We start from the raw sequence: 13,921 nt of genomic DNA on the forward strand, positions 1-13,921 counted from the left end.
ACCTAATTGCACAGTAACCATTCACTCACTCGTATGGCTTAGAAATAAAATATTACAGCATCAAAGAAGCATGTTCTTTTCGAACTGTTTTTGAACAAAATCCATTAGAGCCAGCGGTGAATATTTCACCTTGCGACTGAGCTCAGTAAAACCAACACCAAGATAAACCCATGGTTTTGGAGTGCTCCACTCAGGTGATTTCTGAGCGTATAGCCTTCAGATAATATATCAACATTTAACAACTGTTCCTGATTTTTATGCCAACCATCTTCAAAGGTAAGTTATTGTGCTGATTTACACTGTTTTAGACAGTTCACAAGAAGCATGATGCACAACACTGTAACACACCTTGTGCTTACCACTGTTGGGCCACTACCAAACACTCTTGCTTTCCAAGAGTGCCAGCTCAGACAACTGTGAGATATTTGGATCAAAATGTCATGTGGCTTCTGTATAGAAAACTTTTCGGAAAATGCCATTTAGTTTTTTTATTTACTTCATTGCGCTACCTGTGTGTAATTTAAATGTCATATATTGCTGTGGGTATTGCAATGTTTTTAAAGATGTTAAAAAATGTAAATCAGTGATCACTGTGTATATTTCGATTCTAGAAAAACAAATTATCCGATAGTTCCCGACATTTGAAATTTACAATGGTCACGATCCCTGGTTAAACTCTACAGGGGAGAAAAAGTTTAATTTTCATAAAAACAAGCCAATGGAAACTTCATTTACTCCATGAGCATTGAAGCAAGCCCCTACAAGTTGTAGAACAAAAGTGTACTGTAAAAGTTTATGAGTCAGGCTGAATGTCTGTCCCAAAGGTGCATTCCACCTTAAGGTCCAACTTAGTTATTGTAGGATTGTACAAAATTTGGAGGTGAGAATCTCCTGAGAATAAAAATGATAATTTTTGCAGGGCACTTATACAGTCCCGTACATGCATTTGTTTTTGTTGGTATATGTTTGTGATAATATTGATAGGTCCTCCATAAATTATGCAATTGTCTATATTCAGTTTCAATAAAATATACATAAATGTACATGTCACTCCGTGCTGTTCACATCATTCCCATACATCATGTGTACATGATGTATGTATAGACATAAACAACTCAAGTAATAACTTCTATCTATGGGTCGCTCATCATAAGCATTTTTTTGCATTAAAATTTCATGCTGCGTAAAATTGGGCATCACTTTCCGGGATTAAAATTTCATCATGCGTAAAGATGGGACATTCGTCACGGGAACTCATCATTCCTGTGAAGTAAACGCCATCCTTGTCATACTACACACGCTGGAGTTCATCCACAAACCCTGTGATAATGATGCTCCTTATGCTCCACTCATGGGTTAAACTCATACCACTGCAACATTCAGGTTTGCACCAACATGCTTTGGGGGGTGGGGGTGGGGTTAGAGGCCTGCTTACTCAACGATAGCATGGTTTAAGGCTTCTTGTTGAATACCTTTGTGTTAAGGAAACTCATCTTTGTGTTGATATAACTGTATTTATGACATATCCTTAGCAGTAAGACTGAAACACACAAGTACAATGTTAAACTTTGCTGTACATGTTCATGTACTGTGAAAAGCTACCAGTTCAGAAGAAATTACCATAACAAGGTACCATTCTCAGTATTTCTCCAAGTTGCATAATTGTGCATTCTCCCAAATCTTCCCTAAATTCCCTTTAAAATATTCACAAATGCTTGCAATATCACCCCCAACAATGAGAGTTTGAAATACTGATTACACATAGTATTGGCCAGGCTTTCTGTACTATGATCAGTGCCCATCATGTAACATTGTATACTTTGCCTAAAAGATTACAAAACTGTATTTAAAGTTACATGAACAAAGTGTGAATAATCAGTGTAAGCTTCTAATATACTGGTATAAAATGGTATACACATTTCCCAAACAGACAAGAAAAAAACAGATTTTTTTTATTTTAATGTTTGACCCACACTTTCACCTTTTTGTATTAATACCTTGATTAACCTTAATAAGCGTAAATGAATTTGCAGAATTTATTATGTTCACCCTCAATCAGAACAAATCCCCCCATTTTTCAAGGAGAGGGAAAAATTCTACCTTTGTGACAGAAACCTCGAGAAAACACTACCATTTCCTTAAAATCTGACCAACAATCGTTTTGAAACGGTGTAACACCGGCTCTTTTAACTATCCCAGTCAATACTGTTACCAATCTGAGCTTGACTGAGAAAGCACAGTTTAGATACCACTCACTCACAGCTCAATGACATCATACGAACCCATGTGCACTATAAGCTGATTAGTACTGATGGAAAACTACACGTATTACTGTACAAATAGATATAGCTGTTATTACAGTTTATCCATGTCTTAATTGGTAAATGCATGTGTGCAATTACTAGCATTTTTGGTCTTGCCTTGCTGTATGAAGTGGCTATAAACTGAAATATAAGAGTGAGTGCATCTGGTCTGATGTCAGACATATGTACCTTCATTTGTACATTCGTCCCGACAACGATTTGCAATAATGAGGAAAAAACCCTGCAAATATGTTGTAGGACCAATACTGTAACAGTTGTTTTACTGGTTTCAAATCAGAGTTGTCCTGCGGTATTGAAGTTTTTTAACGATCAATGTGGCATACCGGTATATACATCAGTGTGTGCTTGCAATTTTGATGGCTGGATTTGTGTTGTACGTCATACAAAAGCCCCTTCACAATCAAAATGCACTTAGTTCAGTAATTTGTTCATTGTTGAAATGGAAGAACTTGAACAGACTATGCGAGAAGGGGGGGGGGGGGGAGGAAGTGATTTTCTGAGCAGTATGTTCACAATCCACTTTCCATGGTCATTGTTCCACGATTCCTCATTGTCTGTGATTTCAACATCTGGTCATTGAAATGAATAACAGCAACGGGCATAAAAGATGTGTTGGTGTTTTAAATTCAGAGTAGCGCCTTACAAGACATTACTCCACGCACAAGAATCCATTCCTGAGACGGGAATTGCTCCCCTTGGAAAAGTTTACAAATCCCCTCTATACCCACGGCGCAAGTGTTGTGAACAATCATAACGAGCATTCCTACATCATACATGTTGCTTACATGGAAAGCTTGATTCCCAACTTAAATGGTATGTGCCACTCACATTAAACATGTCTGCAGTCAAATTTATGAGACAGGATTTTACTGTATGATGAAAGTGTTGCATGCATGTATGTATGCATGACATACATTCCAAACAGATCTACATTCTTTTCCTGTCAGCTACCTTCTAGAGTGTGTACATGTATCTATCCTAACAGCACTGATATACGTCAGACAAAAACAAAACCTAGAGGCCATAAATATCTTTCTCTGAAGCCTCATATAATGTAACATTCTGACTGCACTGAATTATCAAAGAAACCACATCAAGAAAAATGTTTGAAAGTATTAAAGTGATGAATAGTGGCTTCCATTATGAGCAAGAGATTTATATCCCTCCGACAATAGAGGAATTTTTTTTTTAATGCAGTAGATGTGGCCCTGTTTGTTAGTTTCCCACCAAAGACTGCAGTCTTGCAGTGTGTTGCCATAGAACAGACAAACACATGTTGAAGAATGGCTCAGCACGATGGCTAGGGGCCACTGCGGTTTCCGTAAATTAACTTGATACCTCATTAAGGGCAATAAATAGCAATTTGATGATATACCGGCGCACATTGCACACAATTTTCCTATTTTGAGACAAATGGGACAATCTCCGCCGACAGCGCCAGTGCGGCTGACCTGTCATTCAGTGCTGTATCCAAAACAACAGGATTTCGTTTTGATTGCATGTGCCCACCTGTGGAGCCAAATTTCCTCATACGAGGGCAGGCGGCTTGCCAATCCTAAATCTTTCATCAATTTTCTGGACTGAAGATAAACCACTTCTCTTTCGGAGCTTGAAGTTGAACACATGCAGCTCTCGAAATTGGTAGCAAAATTTGTACAACGGTGATTAATGGATGGCTGAACTTCATAAACAGCACCACTTTTGTTGTTTTTTATATGTTATTATGTTCTCATAAAATGACCTGAACTTATCATGAACTGACTGTGTGAGATATATACGAATTTTTAAAAGACAAGAAAGATGAAAGAAAGCTGTGACATATTGTGGCTATGGTGTTTAACTGTATCTTGAATTCCTACTGTTGAGTGCAAGAAGTAGAATTTTAATAATAATAGCTGGTTGACCCATGATGAAATTGATTACCGTCACTGCTGATACTGTGTTACAAATCAGAGAGCAAATTTCAACATCTCAGCAAAGTGTGAACAGCACTTTATATCCGAGTTCTTCAAAATACTACTATGCTGTTTTGCCACTGTAGTGAGAACATGGTAACATATCATCCCCATTCAGATGTGCTCTGATCCAAACTTGCCATAGACAACACTTGTATGCAACCACTGTATAAAGAGAGAAAAGGGGAGATCAGCCTTACCTTCTTGTGAGTGTGGGTGGCTCTGTCCATTCTGCCGTGCAGCACCTGCGTTTGCTGTTCAAGTTCATGTATTCTACCCTGCAGCTGCTGCTTTTCATCGAGGAATCCGATTCGTTGCTGATCTAACTGACCCTGAGTTGCCTCCTGCGTCTTCTCCACCTCTGCTGCGGCCAGGTTCAGCTCATGCGACAACAGGTCTACCTTATTTTTCAGCTTTTCGTTTTCCGACGCGAGTTCGTTTTCAATGCCCTGAAGGCTCTGGAGTTCTGTTCTTAAGGTGTGGATTTTTTCCCTGAGTTCATTGTTCTGCTGTGTTTCTTGTTCCAGCTGCTCTGCCGTGGAATGCCTCTGTTCAAGTTTTGTTCTGCAAAGAGCCACATGGAGAAAGAAACTCAGGTCTCCACATGAAATCTCTTCCTGCATGCATGCAGTTTAGGTGTTTCAAAATTCGCAAGTTTTCCTTGTTCAGGTACATTTATGCTGCTGGCACTGATTTCAAATTGCATTAGCTGAAGTATCAAAGAACATTCTACGAAAATCAGACAAAGGAACATCCAAGATAATATTACAGTCTTGGCCATTACTTCTTATGATCTAACATTTTTATTTTTAAGAGTCTTCAAATGAGAGGGCATTCTTCACATATAACGATACAATTCAGATTTAGATGGCTTACAGAGGTATATTCCTTATGACGTCAATTCAAGTTTTCAACACAAAATAAAATGTTTCACAGGTTTGAAAATTTGATGGAAAACGAATACTTGCAAAGTGTGAACTATATAAGCACACACACAGTAAAACAAACGTACCATGTCATAAATTAAACCCCATAAGGCTGATATCATAACAGAAATAGAAGTTCTACATAAGTTCAATAAATGGAAACACACACAGAACACATATAGTAGATGTTAAACTGAAAATTATAAGTGTCTTACTTGAGGACCAGACATTCTTTTTCAGCTTCCTCCCTGCTTGTCTCAGCTTGTTTGATTCTGTCTTCCATCTTCTCTTTTTCATCCGTCTTTCTCGATTCTTCTTCTATTTTCCTTCGGTCTATTTCTTGCAGCTTAGCCTCCAACTCAAGTCTGGGAAGAGAGGGTTGGGGGAAAGGATGGTGACACACTGAGAGAGGCATTCTAAGAGAAGCGTATTACTACTACATGTACAAGCAAGATGGGTCCACTATCCAAAGGAAAGCTATTATTTCTTTTTATTTCTACCTTTGACCTTGCAAGAGATACGTTTCTTCCTTTGTTCTTCTTTTTGACTTCCCAATATTTTGAAGTGAGCCTCAAAGTTTTACAAAACAAGCAGAGTAAATATCATAATGGAAATGACTGTCAGTATGCCAGGGGAAAGATTTCAATTCAGCAAATTTGTGGTACTCAGGTTTTGCTTGGTTTTGCTCAAGACAAGTGAAAACCCAGCTACAGCTTGCAATACTTTGCTTTAACTGACATTTTATTTGGAATAAAAACAAAACGTCATGACAATATTACAAACAAATGTTATCGCAAACATTGTTTGATGCAGTACATAACATGCAGGAAATTAATTATCCCATATATACCATGTTTCAGCGATGGATGACTTGTCCTTTTAAGAATATAAAATCTAGAGTATAAATCACAAAAGTGAACCAAACACTTAACTTAATACGTGTACCCACTGGTAATAATTAACTTTTTAATTTAAAGGTTGTCTAAAATTTGATGAAGCCACAGAATAACAGGAAAACTAGATTTCCTCCAACCTAACACCATAATGCAATATATGCTAACAAAAGGCTGGCTGGGCCTTCAGAACCAATGAATAGCCTTCTGTAATAAATAGAGAAATGCTCACTACTTTGAGTAATAAAGTGTGACTTGCGGTACAATACGCATGAATACCCGGGACCCAGTTTGTTACCACTGCTATTTTACTTTGAAATTACTAGAGTTGCTGCTGGAACGTAGACAGCAAAAGCACCTCAAGCATTAGCACAGTAGGAAATATTGCACCTGACTTATAATTCTGAGACAATGCCCGATCATTTTGCCGTTTATATCAATTATGTCAAGTCTACATCTTGGAACAAAGGCTAAATAAAACTACGGTAATGACGCGGCAATGCAGTACATACACAGACACACACACAGACACAGACACACACACATATATACATAGTTACATAAGTTTCATGCATCCTGCAATCATCAGACAGATGAGGATATTATTACTTTGTACTTTAAGTTATTTGTATCATTATTTACAGTACAACGCTCTACTTTAGCATCGAGTACTGTAATTTCAACAAGGACATCTGTATACTTATTATATATATATATATATATATATATATATATATATATATATATATATATATATATATATATATATATATATATATATATATATATATATATATATATATATATATATATATATATATTATATATATATATATATACATACACATATATATATATATATTATATATATATATATATATATATATATATATATATATATATATATATATATATATATATATATATATATATACATGCGCACACACACACACACACACTTTGCACTTCAAGTACTTCATGTTATTATTTAAAATGCTCTGCTTTTAGCATCATAGTTTGTAATGATGTAACTATACATGCTAATAGTATGTAATGGTATACACACACACACACACACACAGAGGTAAAATTACATATTTATTCATGACACAGAGTGACTGGGTGAAGGTCTTTGACAAGTGTAATGAAAGTCTCATTTCCTTTTCCATTATTACGGTGGGTGAGTTCTGCAATTTGTCAAATTTAAATCAACAGTGTTCGCCACCAATTTGATTTGGTAATGACATCGATAGAGTAGGGACAAGTATGTGATTCAGACAAAGCTAATTGTGTACCCTTAACACTGTACTTGCTCAATTACTCCTGACAATCTAAACTTAGTGATAGACTGTCCCCATAGTTCAATGTCATTGCAAATGTCACAGGGTACACAAGTGTTACTGATCATGTAGTCAACCAGGAAATTTTAACCAAAACTTACTTTTCATTTCCAGTCTGTTTATTTTCTCCCACTCCTCTTCCCGGGCGGCCTGGATTTTCCGTACCATCTCTTTTTCTTTCTCTGCCAGGGTGTAGGTCTGTGCCTCTAGTGAATGCTGTAAAACTTCTACTTTGCTTCTGCAGCCTGTCACAAACAAGTAAATGGTCAAACAAATAGTTATTAATTAAAGTTACTACACTACAAATTTGCATTTGCTCATGTATGGTATAAAACTAGTCATTTCAGCAATGTTTATTCGCAGCATCTCAGTAGTACTATACAGCATTGGCAGTATGGACTTGTTTTTGTTTGGCCATCCACATGAAAATCAGTGATTGGCTACTACAGATATGGGTGACTAAATCAATCAATTAATAGCATGCATATTTGTGAAGTTTTAACAAAATGCAGTTCAGATGTGTGTGAATTTTCTGATAAAATCTTTGTTAGTTTATTCATAATCATAGCTTATATTTCGTAAAAAACCTGTACGACTTAATTTCTTCTGGAGAGATTGAAACTAACAATGATACCTCCATTTATATAGGACGAACATCAAAACTATATGGGCTTTTTTAAGTGCATGAAAAGGACCGTATTTCATCAGAAGTGTGTTACTCTGGAAATTAAGTCATGATTCTCACTGCTAATATGCACTTGACATTTCAATTTGCCTGTCACAGTGCAAAGAGCCATTTGTGATTGTAGTACTTCACATCTGTGATCTATGTCCCTTCCCCTGACACTCTATCACTCAAAGTCAATATCATGGTTTTTCAGATCCACCAACATCAAGTGGAATCTCATCACTCTCATAACTCTCATCAGACTTTTGATTAGAAAACCATGTAAGACCTTGTTGCACATTTATCTTCAACAGCCTTTGCGTGCATTTTCCCTTCAATTTATCGAAAGCACAATAATAATTTTTGATGATTGAAGCTTCTCTATTTTTTTTCATTCGCATCTCCGCCATTGAATTCAAGGACCAAAATACCCCCTGATGTCACGTAACACAATGATTGGGTTAATTGGAAATGTTCGTGAACCAAACTGCTGGAGTAGATGCTGAGTATGAATTACCCCTTCCGTTTACAAGGACATCAATAAAAGTGAATACACATACCGCAGGGCTTTCAATGCCATTCATCAACATTGATATGGGAAAATTTGACTACCTTATTACCTCCGTTGATGGGTTGTAATTGTCAGAGCACAGTTTAGTGGCAATATTTCATTCATCGCCGGCATGAACATTCAGTATGTCTTTGTATTTAATGGTATTTTTCTTGTTTTGATAAAAATTCACTGAAGAAGAGATCGTTTCTATCGATTCATTTTTTAGATAGTTGCCATTGATTCATTTTTTTCAATTTCAAGGTTTCAGTTTGAATGAAGGGGCTTCATTAACTTGAATATTGACCTCTTCACCTTATTACGTCAGTGTCAAGGTCCAAACAACAGGACTAAACCAGACTCTCACTTTATGCTGGCCTGGGACTGCTCTGTCTTTGATTTTAACTCTTTTTTTTCCACCCCTTTCCCAATAATTACATGTCGACTTTCATGTGTATTTGCTATGAAATTCCTAATTGAAGATCTGCTGCCTCTATAAGGAATCTTTCCGACCACTCAAAACATTACCAACAAATACCGATACAACAAATACCAATATTCAGGGGAATACATGTACCAGTACGGGGTGTGTACACACAGAAAGCCCTTGGTGCTGATAATGACAAAGAGAACAACAATACATGTAGATGGAAATATCCAAATGGAATCTCTTCTTGGCATGTCCCATTCCTTGATGGGGTGAACAGCAAACAAAGACTGCACACAGACATTCACAGTACCTTCAACTTCATTGGCCAGCGTGTCCCTCTGTCTTTCTATTTCCCCTTTGCTCTTGATCACGTCCATTTTCATGTTGGTCATTTCAATCTTGTGCCTGTGCAGCGCCTCCTCCAGCTGACTTCTCAGCATGGTTTTGTCCTTCTCCAGATCATGCACCCTGGTGTTCACAGTCTTCTGCATGTCAAGTGCCGTGCTGAGTTCCTCTTGCAGCTGACTGACATGCATCTTAAGGGATTCTTTCTCAGACTGTAAAAAGAAACACGTAGACATTTGCATTTCAAATTTGAGGTGTTTGGGTTTTTACCAAAGCAGAAATGGACACACAGACAAACCTGACTCACCTTGCAAGGTTACGCCGATTTGTACACATGTGGCAAATATGACCTAAGAATTGATTTAGTATTTTCCATACCCAAAATAAATATTTAGCCATATTTGTCACATTTTCACAACTTCCCAATACAAACACTGTTAAATTTTATAAGTCAAATAATTTATGAGTACTAAAGAGGGATGGTTGTACAAGTTCAAAGTTAGCAGGATGTTTGCACCTCTCACCTCCAATGATTTGATTGTAGCGGCGTTTTCCGTGAGTTGTTTGGTTTGCATTCTAGCCACATGATCTGACTGCAAGCCAGCCTGCTCCCTCTGGGCTCTGATCTCCTCAAGTTCCGTCAGTAGTCCTTTCATCTTCAAGTTCATCTGCGCGTTCTCCCGCTGTAGCACCCGAACCCGCTGTGCATCTTGATTGTTCTCTGATGAGAACCTGGCAGCTATGGTCTCCCGATCTCGGCGCAAGTTTTCCATCTGATCAAGAAACGATGACCGAAAATTACCGTATGTCAAATTCATGACAGAGATTTTTTTTGGATCAACAGATTAAATGAAACTTCTTTTGATGAGTGGCACAGAAATTTAAAACACTCACATAAATGGTGTTTTTTAACTCAATAAAACAATAGACATCATCAGATTTCATGGGATTATGCTTCACAAAACTATGGGGACACTTCTTTTTCAAAATAATGCCCCATCTATAATCTTAAAAACGTTGGAGACAGATTTTATGAAATGACTGATTGCAAACATGTGGCTATGTTATTCCCAAATACTGGAAGCTCTCATGAAGCACCACTCACTACAAAGACTGACTCCATTCCTAACATTTCAATCGAGCTATTCATTTCAAGGCTTGAAATGAAAAAAACAAACAAACTTGTCCTTTTCATGTTTCGCCTCTGTTTGCTTCCCTTTGATTTCAGTTCTACAGGGTTGACAAAATTAGATGTTCTCCTTTCCCTTAGAAATCGTAGCAATTTGTCTTGAAATTCAGAACAATCATTAATATTGAAACAAATGGTTGTGGTTTGCACACACTTTCATTCAAGCAAATAATATATGTCTATTAACCCTATTTTAATTTTGTCTTTCTTCTGCTAAAAAAAAGAAGATGAAACAAAAGATAAAAAACAAGAAAGTGTGATATTTTAGAAAAAAATATTTTAATACATTGATAGTCATTTTCATGGAAGGCTAACAAAGATTTCACAACAGCAAGGAAGCAAATGCTATGCTATTATTCTATTTTTTCCTGTCTGATGCAAAGGTTGATAATACAGCATTTGGTTTCCAATATTCATTCCTTCTTGTGTTGAACCAGGGGGTAAAATTTCAAACTGTTGTCACGTTTTCACAAACTATGGGTAAATAAAAAAAGGCACTTCACTGCATCCAATATTGTCACAAGCGTTTCCATAATGCGGTACAATTTGCAGTCTGGCTGAGGAGAAAATTGCAGTGGTTATTTAATAAAAAGATAATTTCAAGCAGACAAAAGATAAACGTACTGGACATATTTGACAGAGTGTGTTTGCTTTGCAGTGTCACATTACCTCACTCTCGTATTTGATTTTCAGTTCCTCCATTACTCTCTGAGTCTCGGCCTTCTCGTGTTCGTACTCTTGCTTGAGAAACGAGTACTCGTACCGGAGTTTGTTGAAATCGTTTCGGTATTTCTCCACCTCAGCCTCCATCCTCACCATTCGCTCTCGCGTCGGCTGTTCCAGCTCCTCGGCTAGCTTCAGCTTCATCAAGTCCAGTTTCTGTGGTGTTATGATCTGTAAAAGAAGAATATTTGAGAGATAATTATACTGACAATTATTTATTTTCTCTTCAATGTGATTAAACAAAGAACTGAAGTGAGCAAGGACTTTTCAAATTACTAGTTAAGTAAAAAAAATTGACACATTCATATTTTTATTATGATGCACAATTGCATTAAGGTTTAAGATAGGCATAAATTTAATATAGTAAAGATCTCAATCATACATCAGTTTGCTCCACACAGGGCTGTACAATTTTAGTTTACGGGGTCACTCATTGAGAAATGACAGGTGTCAGCAATTGATTATTACACTGCAACTACACTTTATTCAAGATGGTGACAGAAAAGATATCATCATCATCATCATCAGGAGTAGTACTTAGTATAATATGTAAACTTAGCCAGTTAAAACGAGGGTTCACCATGGACTATATGTTTCAGATCTCACAAAGTTTGTCATCATGCTATTTACTTCTGAAAGCCACAACTATATATTCAATATGAACGGCGGTAATCCTGTCAAATTTTTGCAACAGTAGGAACGGGCAAGAGTTCAACAGCAGAGCTTGTGAGTTAGATTTATTAGAGAGGTGAACATAAAGAGCTTGGAGCAATTTACTCCCTAAACTCAGATGTGACAGAGAGGGTGAACTGAGGTTACATGAGGCCATGTACCTTATAATATATAGGAAATGTCGCATTTTCTCAGAACAGAATTTGCTATAGGGCTTTGTGCTGCCGTTTATTCTCAGACTCCCCCAGAACAATCCTTGGAAACTATTCCTTCTTTTTTGTTGGGCACTAAAAACTTAAGTCTAGTATCTCGACTCCGTCATTTGGCTTTCATGCATACTATAGTATGGACAAAGGCCAAAAGATGGAGTTGAGATACTAGACTATAATAACTTATCAACAACTACAGTATCCAACTCCTGTTTGAAAGACAGGTTTCATACGGCTGAATACACATACGGAGAGAATTAAACTGATAGTAGTAATAGTACCAATAAATAAACAAAGTCACTTATTTCTACACACTTATATCAACACTTGAAATCCAAGATTAATTTTCGCAACTTTTTTTTACACATTTCCTTTCAGAAATTTCTTTTTGTCTGTGAGACATTGATTGATCACATAATTACGAGACTTTCACTTTACACATGGCACACTGCTGCACAATCTTCCCTCATGTCAAAGCAGAACCAAGAGAACTTGAACAATCTATAAGTTCCACCGGGGATTAATTGGTATTGCCCTGACTTCATTTTGAATATTGAAAACCAGTGAAGGGAGTGTGTCTCTCTGCAGCATATTAGAGATTTAGATGAACTGAAACTTACTTATCACTAACTATCCAACAAACTGGTCTAAGGATTAATAATTCATTATCGTTGCTATACAAATGAAACTGGACACTGGCACGCTTCTCTTCACATTACCATAATTATTGCTGATTGCAGACGTGCCTGCTGGCTAACAATAGAGGGCGCTGTGTAAAAGGACAGGGCACAACCAGTACAAAGGGGTCAAAATCCTGAGATTATGGGACAACACACAATGGCAAAACTGACATTGCTTAAAACAGCTGTATCATCTGACTAGACTTTTAGAAAAACTTCTGGGCAATGCATGGTTTTATACAAATAGCCCAGTAAAAAAGAAACCTTGCTCATGGCTTGAAGTATCTCATCTTTACTACATAGGTGTAGCTCTTGGACAGTTGTGCTGACTGAATGAGGGCTGAATGAGCTGCTGAGAGAAACTGGTTGAGAAACCATTGCAGTGAGTTCAGTACCTGTGATTTCAGTTCCTCTACTTCAGCAGTCTTCTCGGAAAGTTCCTTCCTGGCTCTGGAAACTAGTGCTTGGCATTTTTCCTCCATCATACTACTCTCTTGGCTGTGTCTGGCAAAGTCTGCCTCTAGCCTTTGAAAATCATCAATCAACCTGAGAAACAGAAATGACATACACTGAGTGTACGAGATCTCCAACACCAGGGGAGAAAAGAGGTGTGATGAATAAAACTCATTGATGAAAAGTGGAACTTTTGTAGGAAAATGTTTGATTGGTGCACAAGGAAAATCAAATTACTGCCAGCTACACACACATTTCTTCTGTTGAAGAAGGGTATCTATACTAACACAAGTACTGCCTTGGTATCACTGAGTTTACCAATTTAATAAAAAGGGACAGTTTAGCGCTAATTGAGAAAGTCTATAAGGAATTTTGTGTCTGGCCATGCTTTTAAAGTGTCCAAGGAACAATTGGCAAACATTAATCTTGGATCCTGCCAACCCGAAACATCGAATGGAAAATGAGTATACATAAAGCTACTTTACAGTCAGTACGAACCTTTGTTGCGTATGCCCGTATATAATTCAAAAAGCTGGTATTCACAAATATTTTGAGGCAGAAAACT

General features: G+C 37.1%; 2 protein-coding genes across 4 annotated transcripts in view; one reads left to right on the forward strand and one right to left on the reverse strand.

Annotated features, from left to right (window-relative positions):
- LOC139135361 (adhesion G protein-coupled receptor B3-like) overlaps positions 1-13,921 on the forward strand; it is a 98,872-nt gene that overhangs the window by 59,321 nt on the left and 25,630 nt on the right. The gene's annotated exons all lie outside the window — the stretch shown is intronic.
- Positions 1-13,921, reverse strand: part of LOC139135359 (centrosomal protein of 83 kDa-like) — a 35,697-nt gene that overhangs the window by 17,677 nt on the left and 4,099 nt on the right. Inside the window, exons 3-9 of one of the 2 annotated variants that reach the window (XM_070702708.1) lie at positions 13,299-13,449; positions 11,289-11,513; positions 9,955-10,203; positions 9,396-9,642; positions 7,540-7,683; positions 5,421-5,570; positions 4,480-4,843 (exon numbers count right to left, since the gene is read on the reverse strand). In XM_070702708.1, coding sequence (XP_070558809.1) covers positions 5,539-5,570; positions 7,540-7,683; positions 9,396-9,642; positions 9,955-10,203; positions 11,289-11,513; positions 13,299-13,449 — 1,048 coding nt within the window. In that variant the 3' untranslated portion in view covers positions 4,480-4,843; positions 5,421-5,538. Of the gene's footprint in view, positions 1-4,479; positions 4,844-5,420; positions 5,626-7,539; positions 7,684-9,395; positions 9,643-9,954; positions 10,204-11,288; positions 11,514-13,298; positions 13,450-13,921 lie in introns of those variants that run through there. The other variant, XM_070702709.1, reaches the window with a different exon arrangement.

This window comes from Ptychodera flava, chromosome 6, assembly GCF_041260155.1.
Source record: "Ptychodera flava strain L36383 chromosome 6, AS_Pfla_20210202, whole genome shotgun sequence".
Lineage (NCBI taxonomy): Eukaryota > Metazoa > Hemichordata > Enteropneusta > Ptychoderidae > Ptychodera > Ptychodera flava.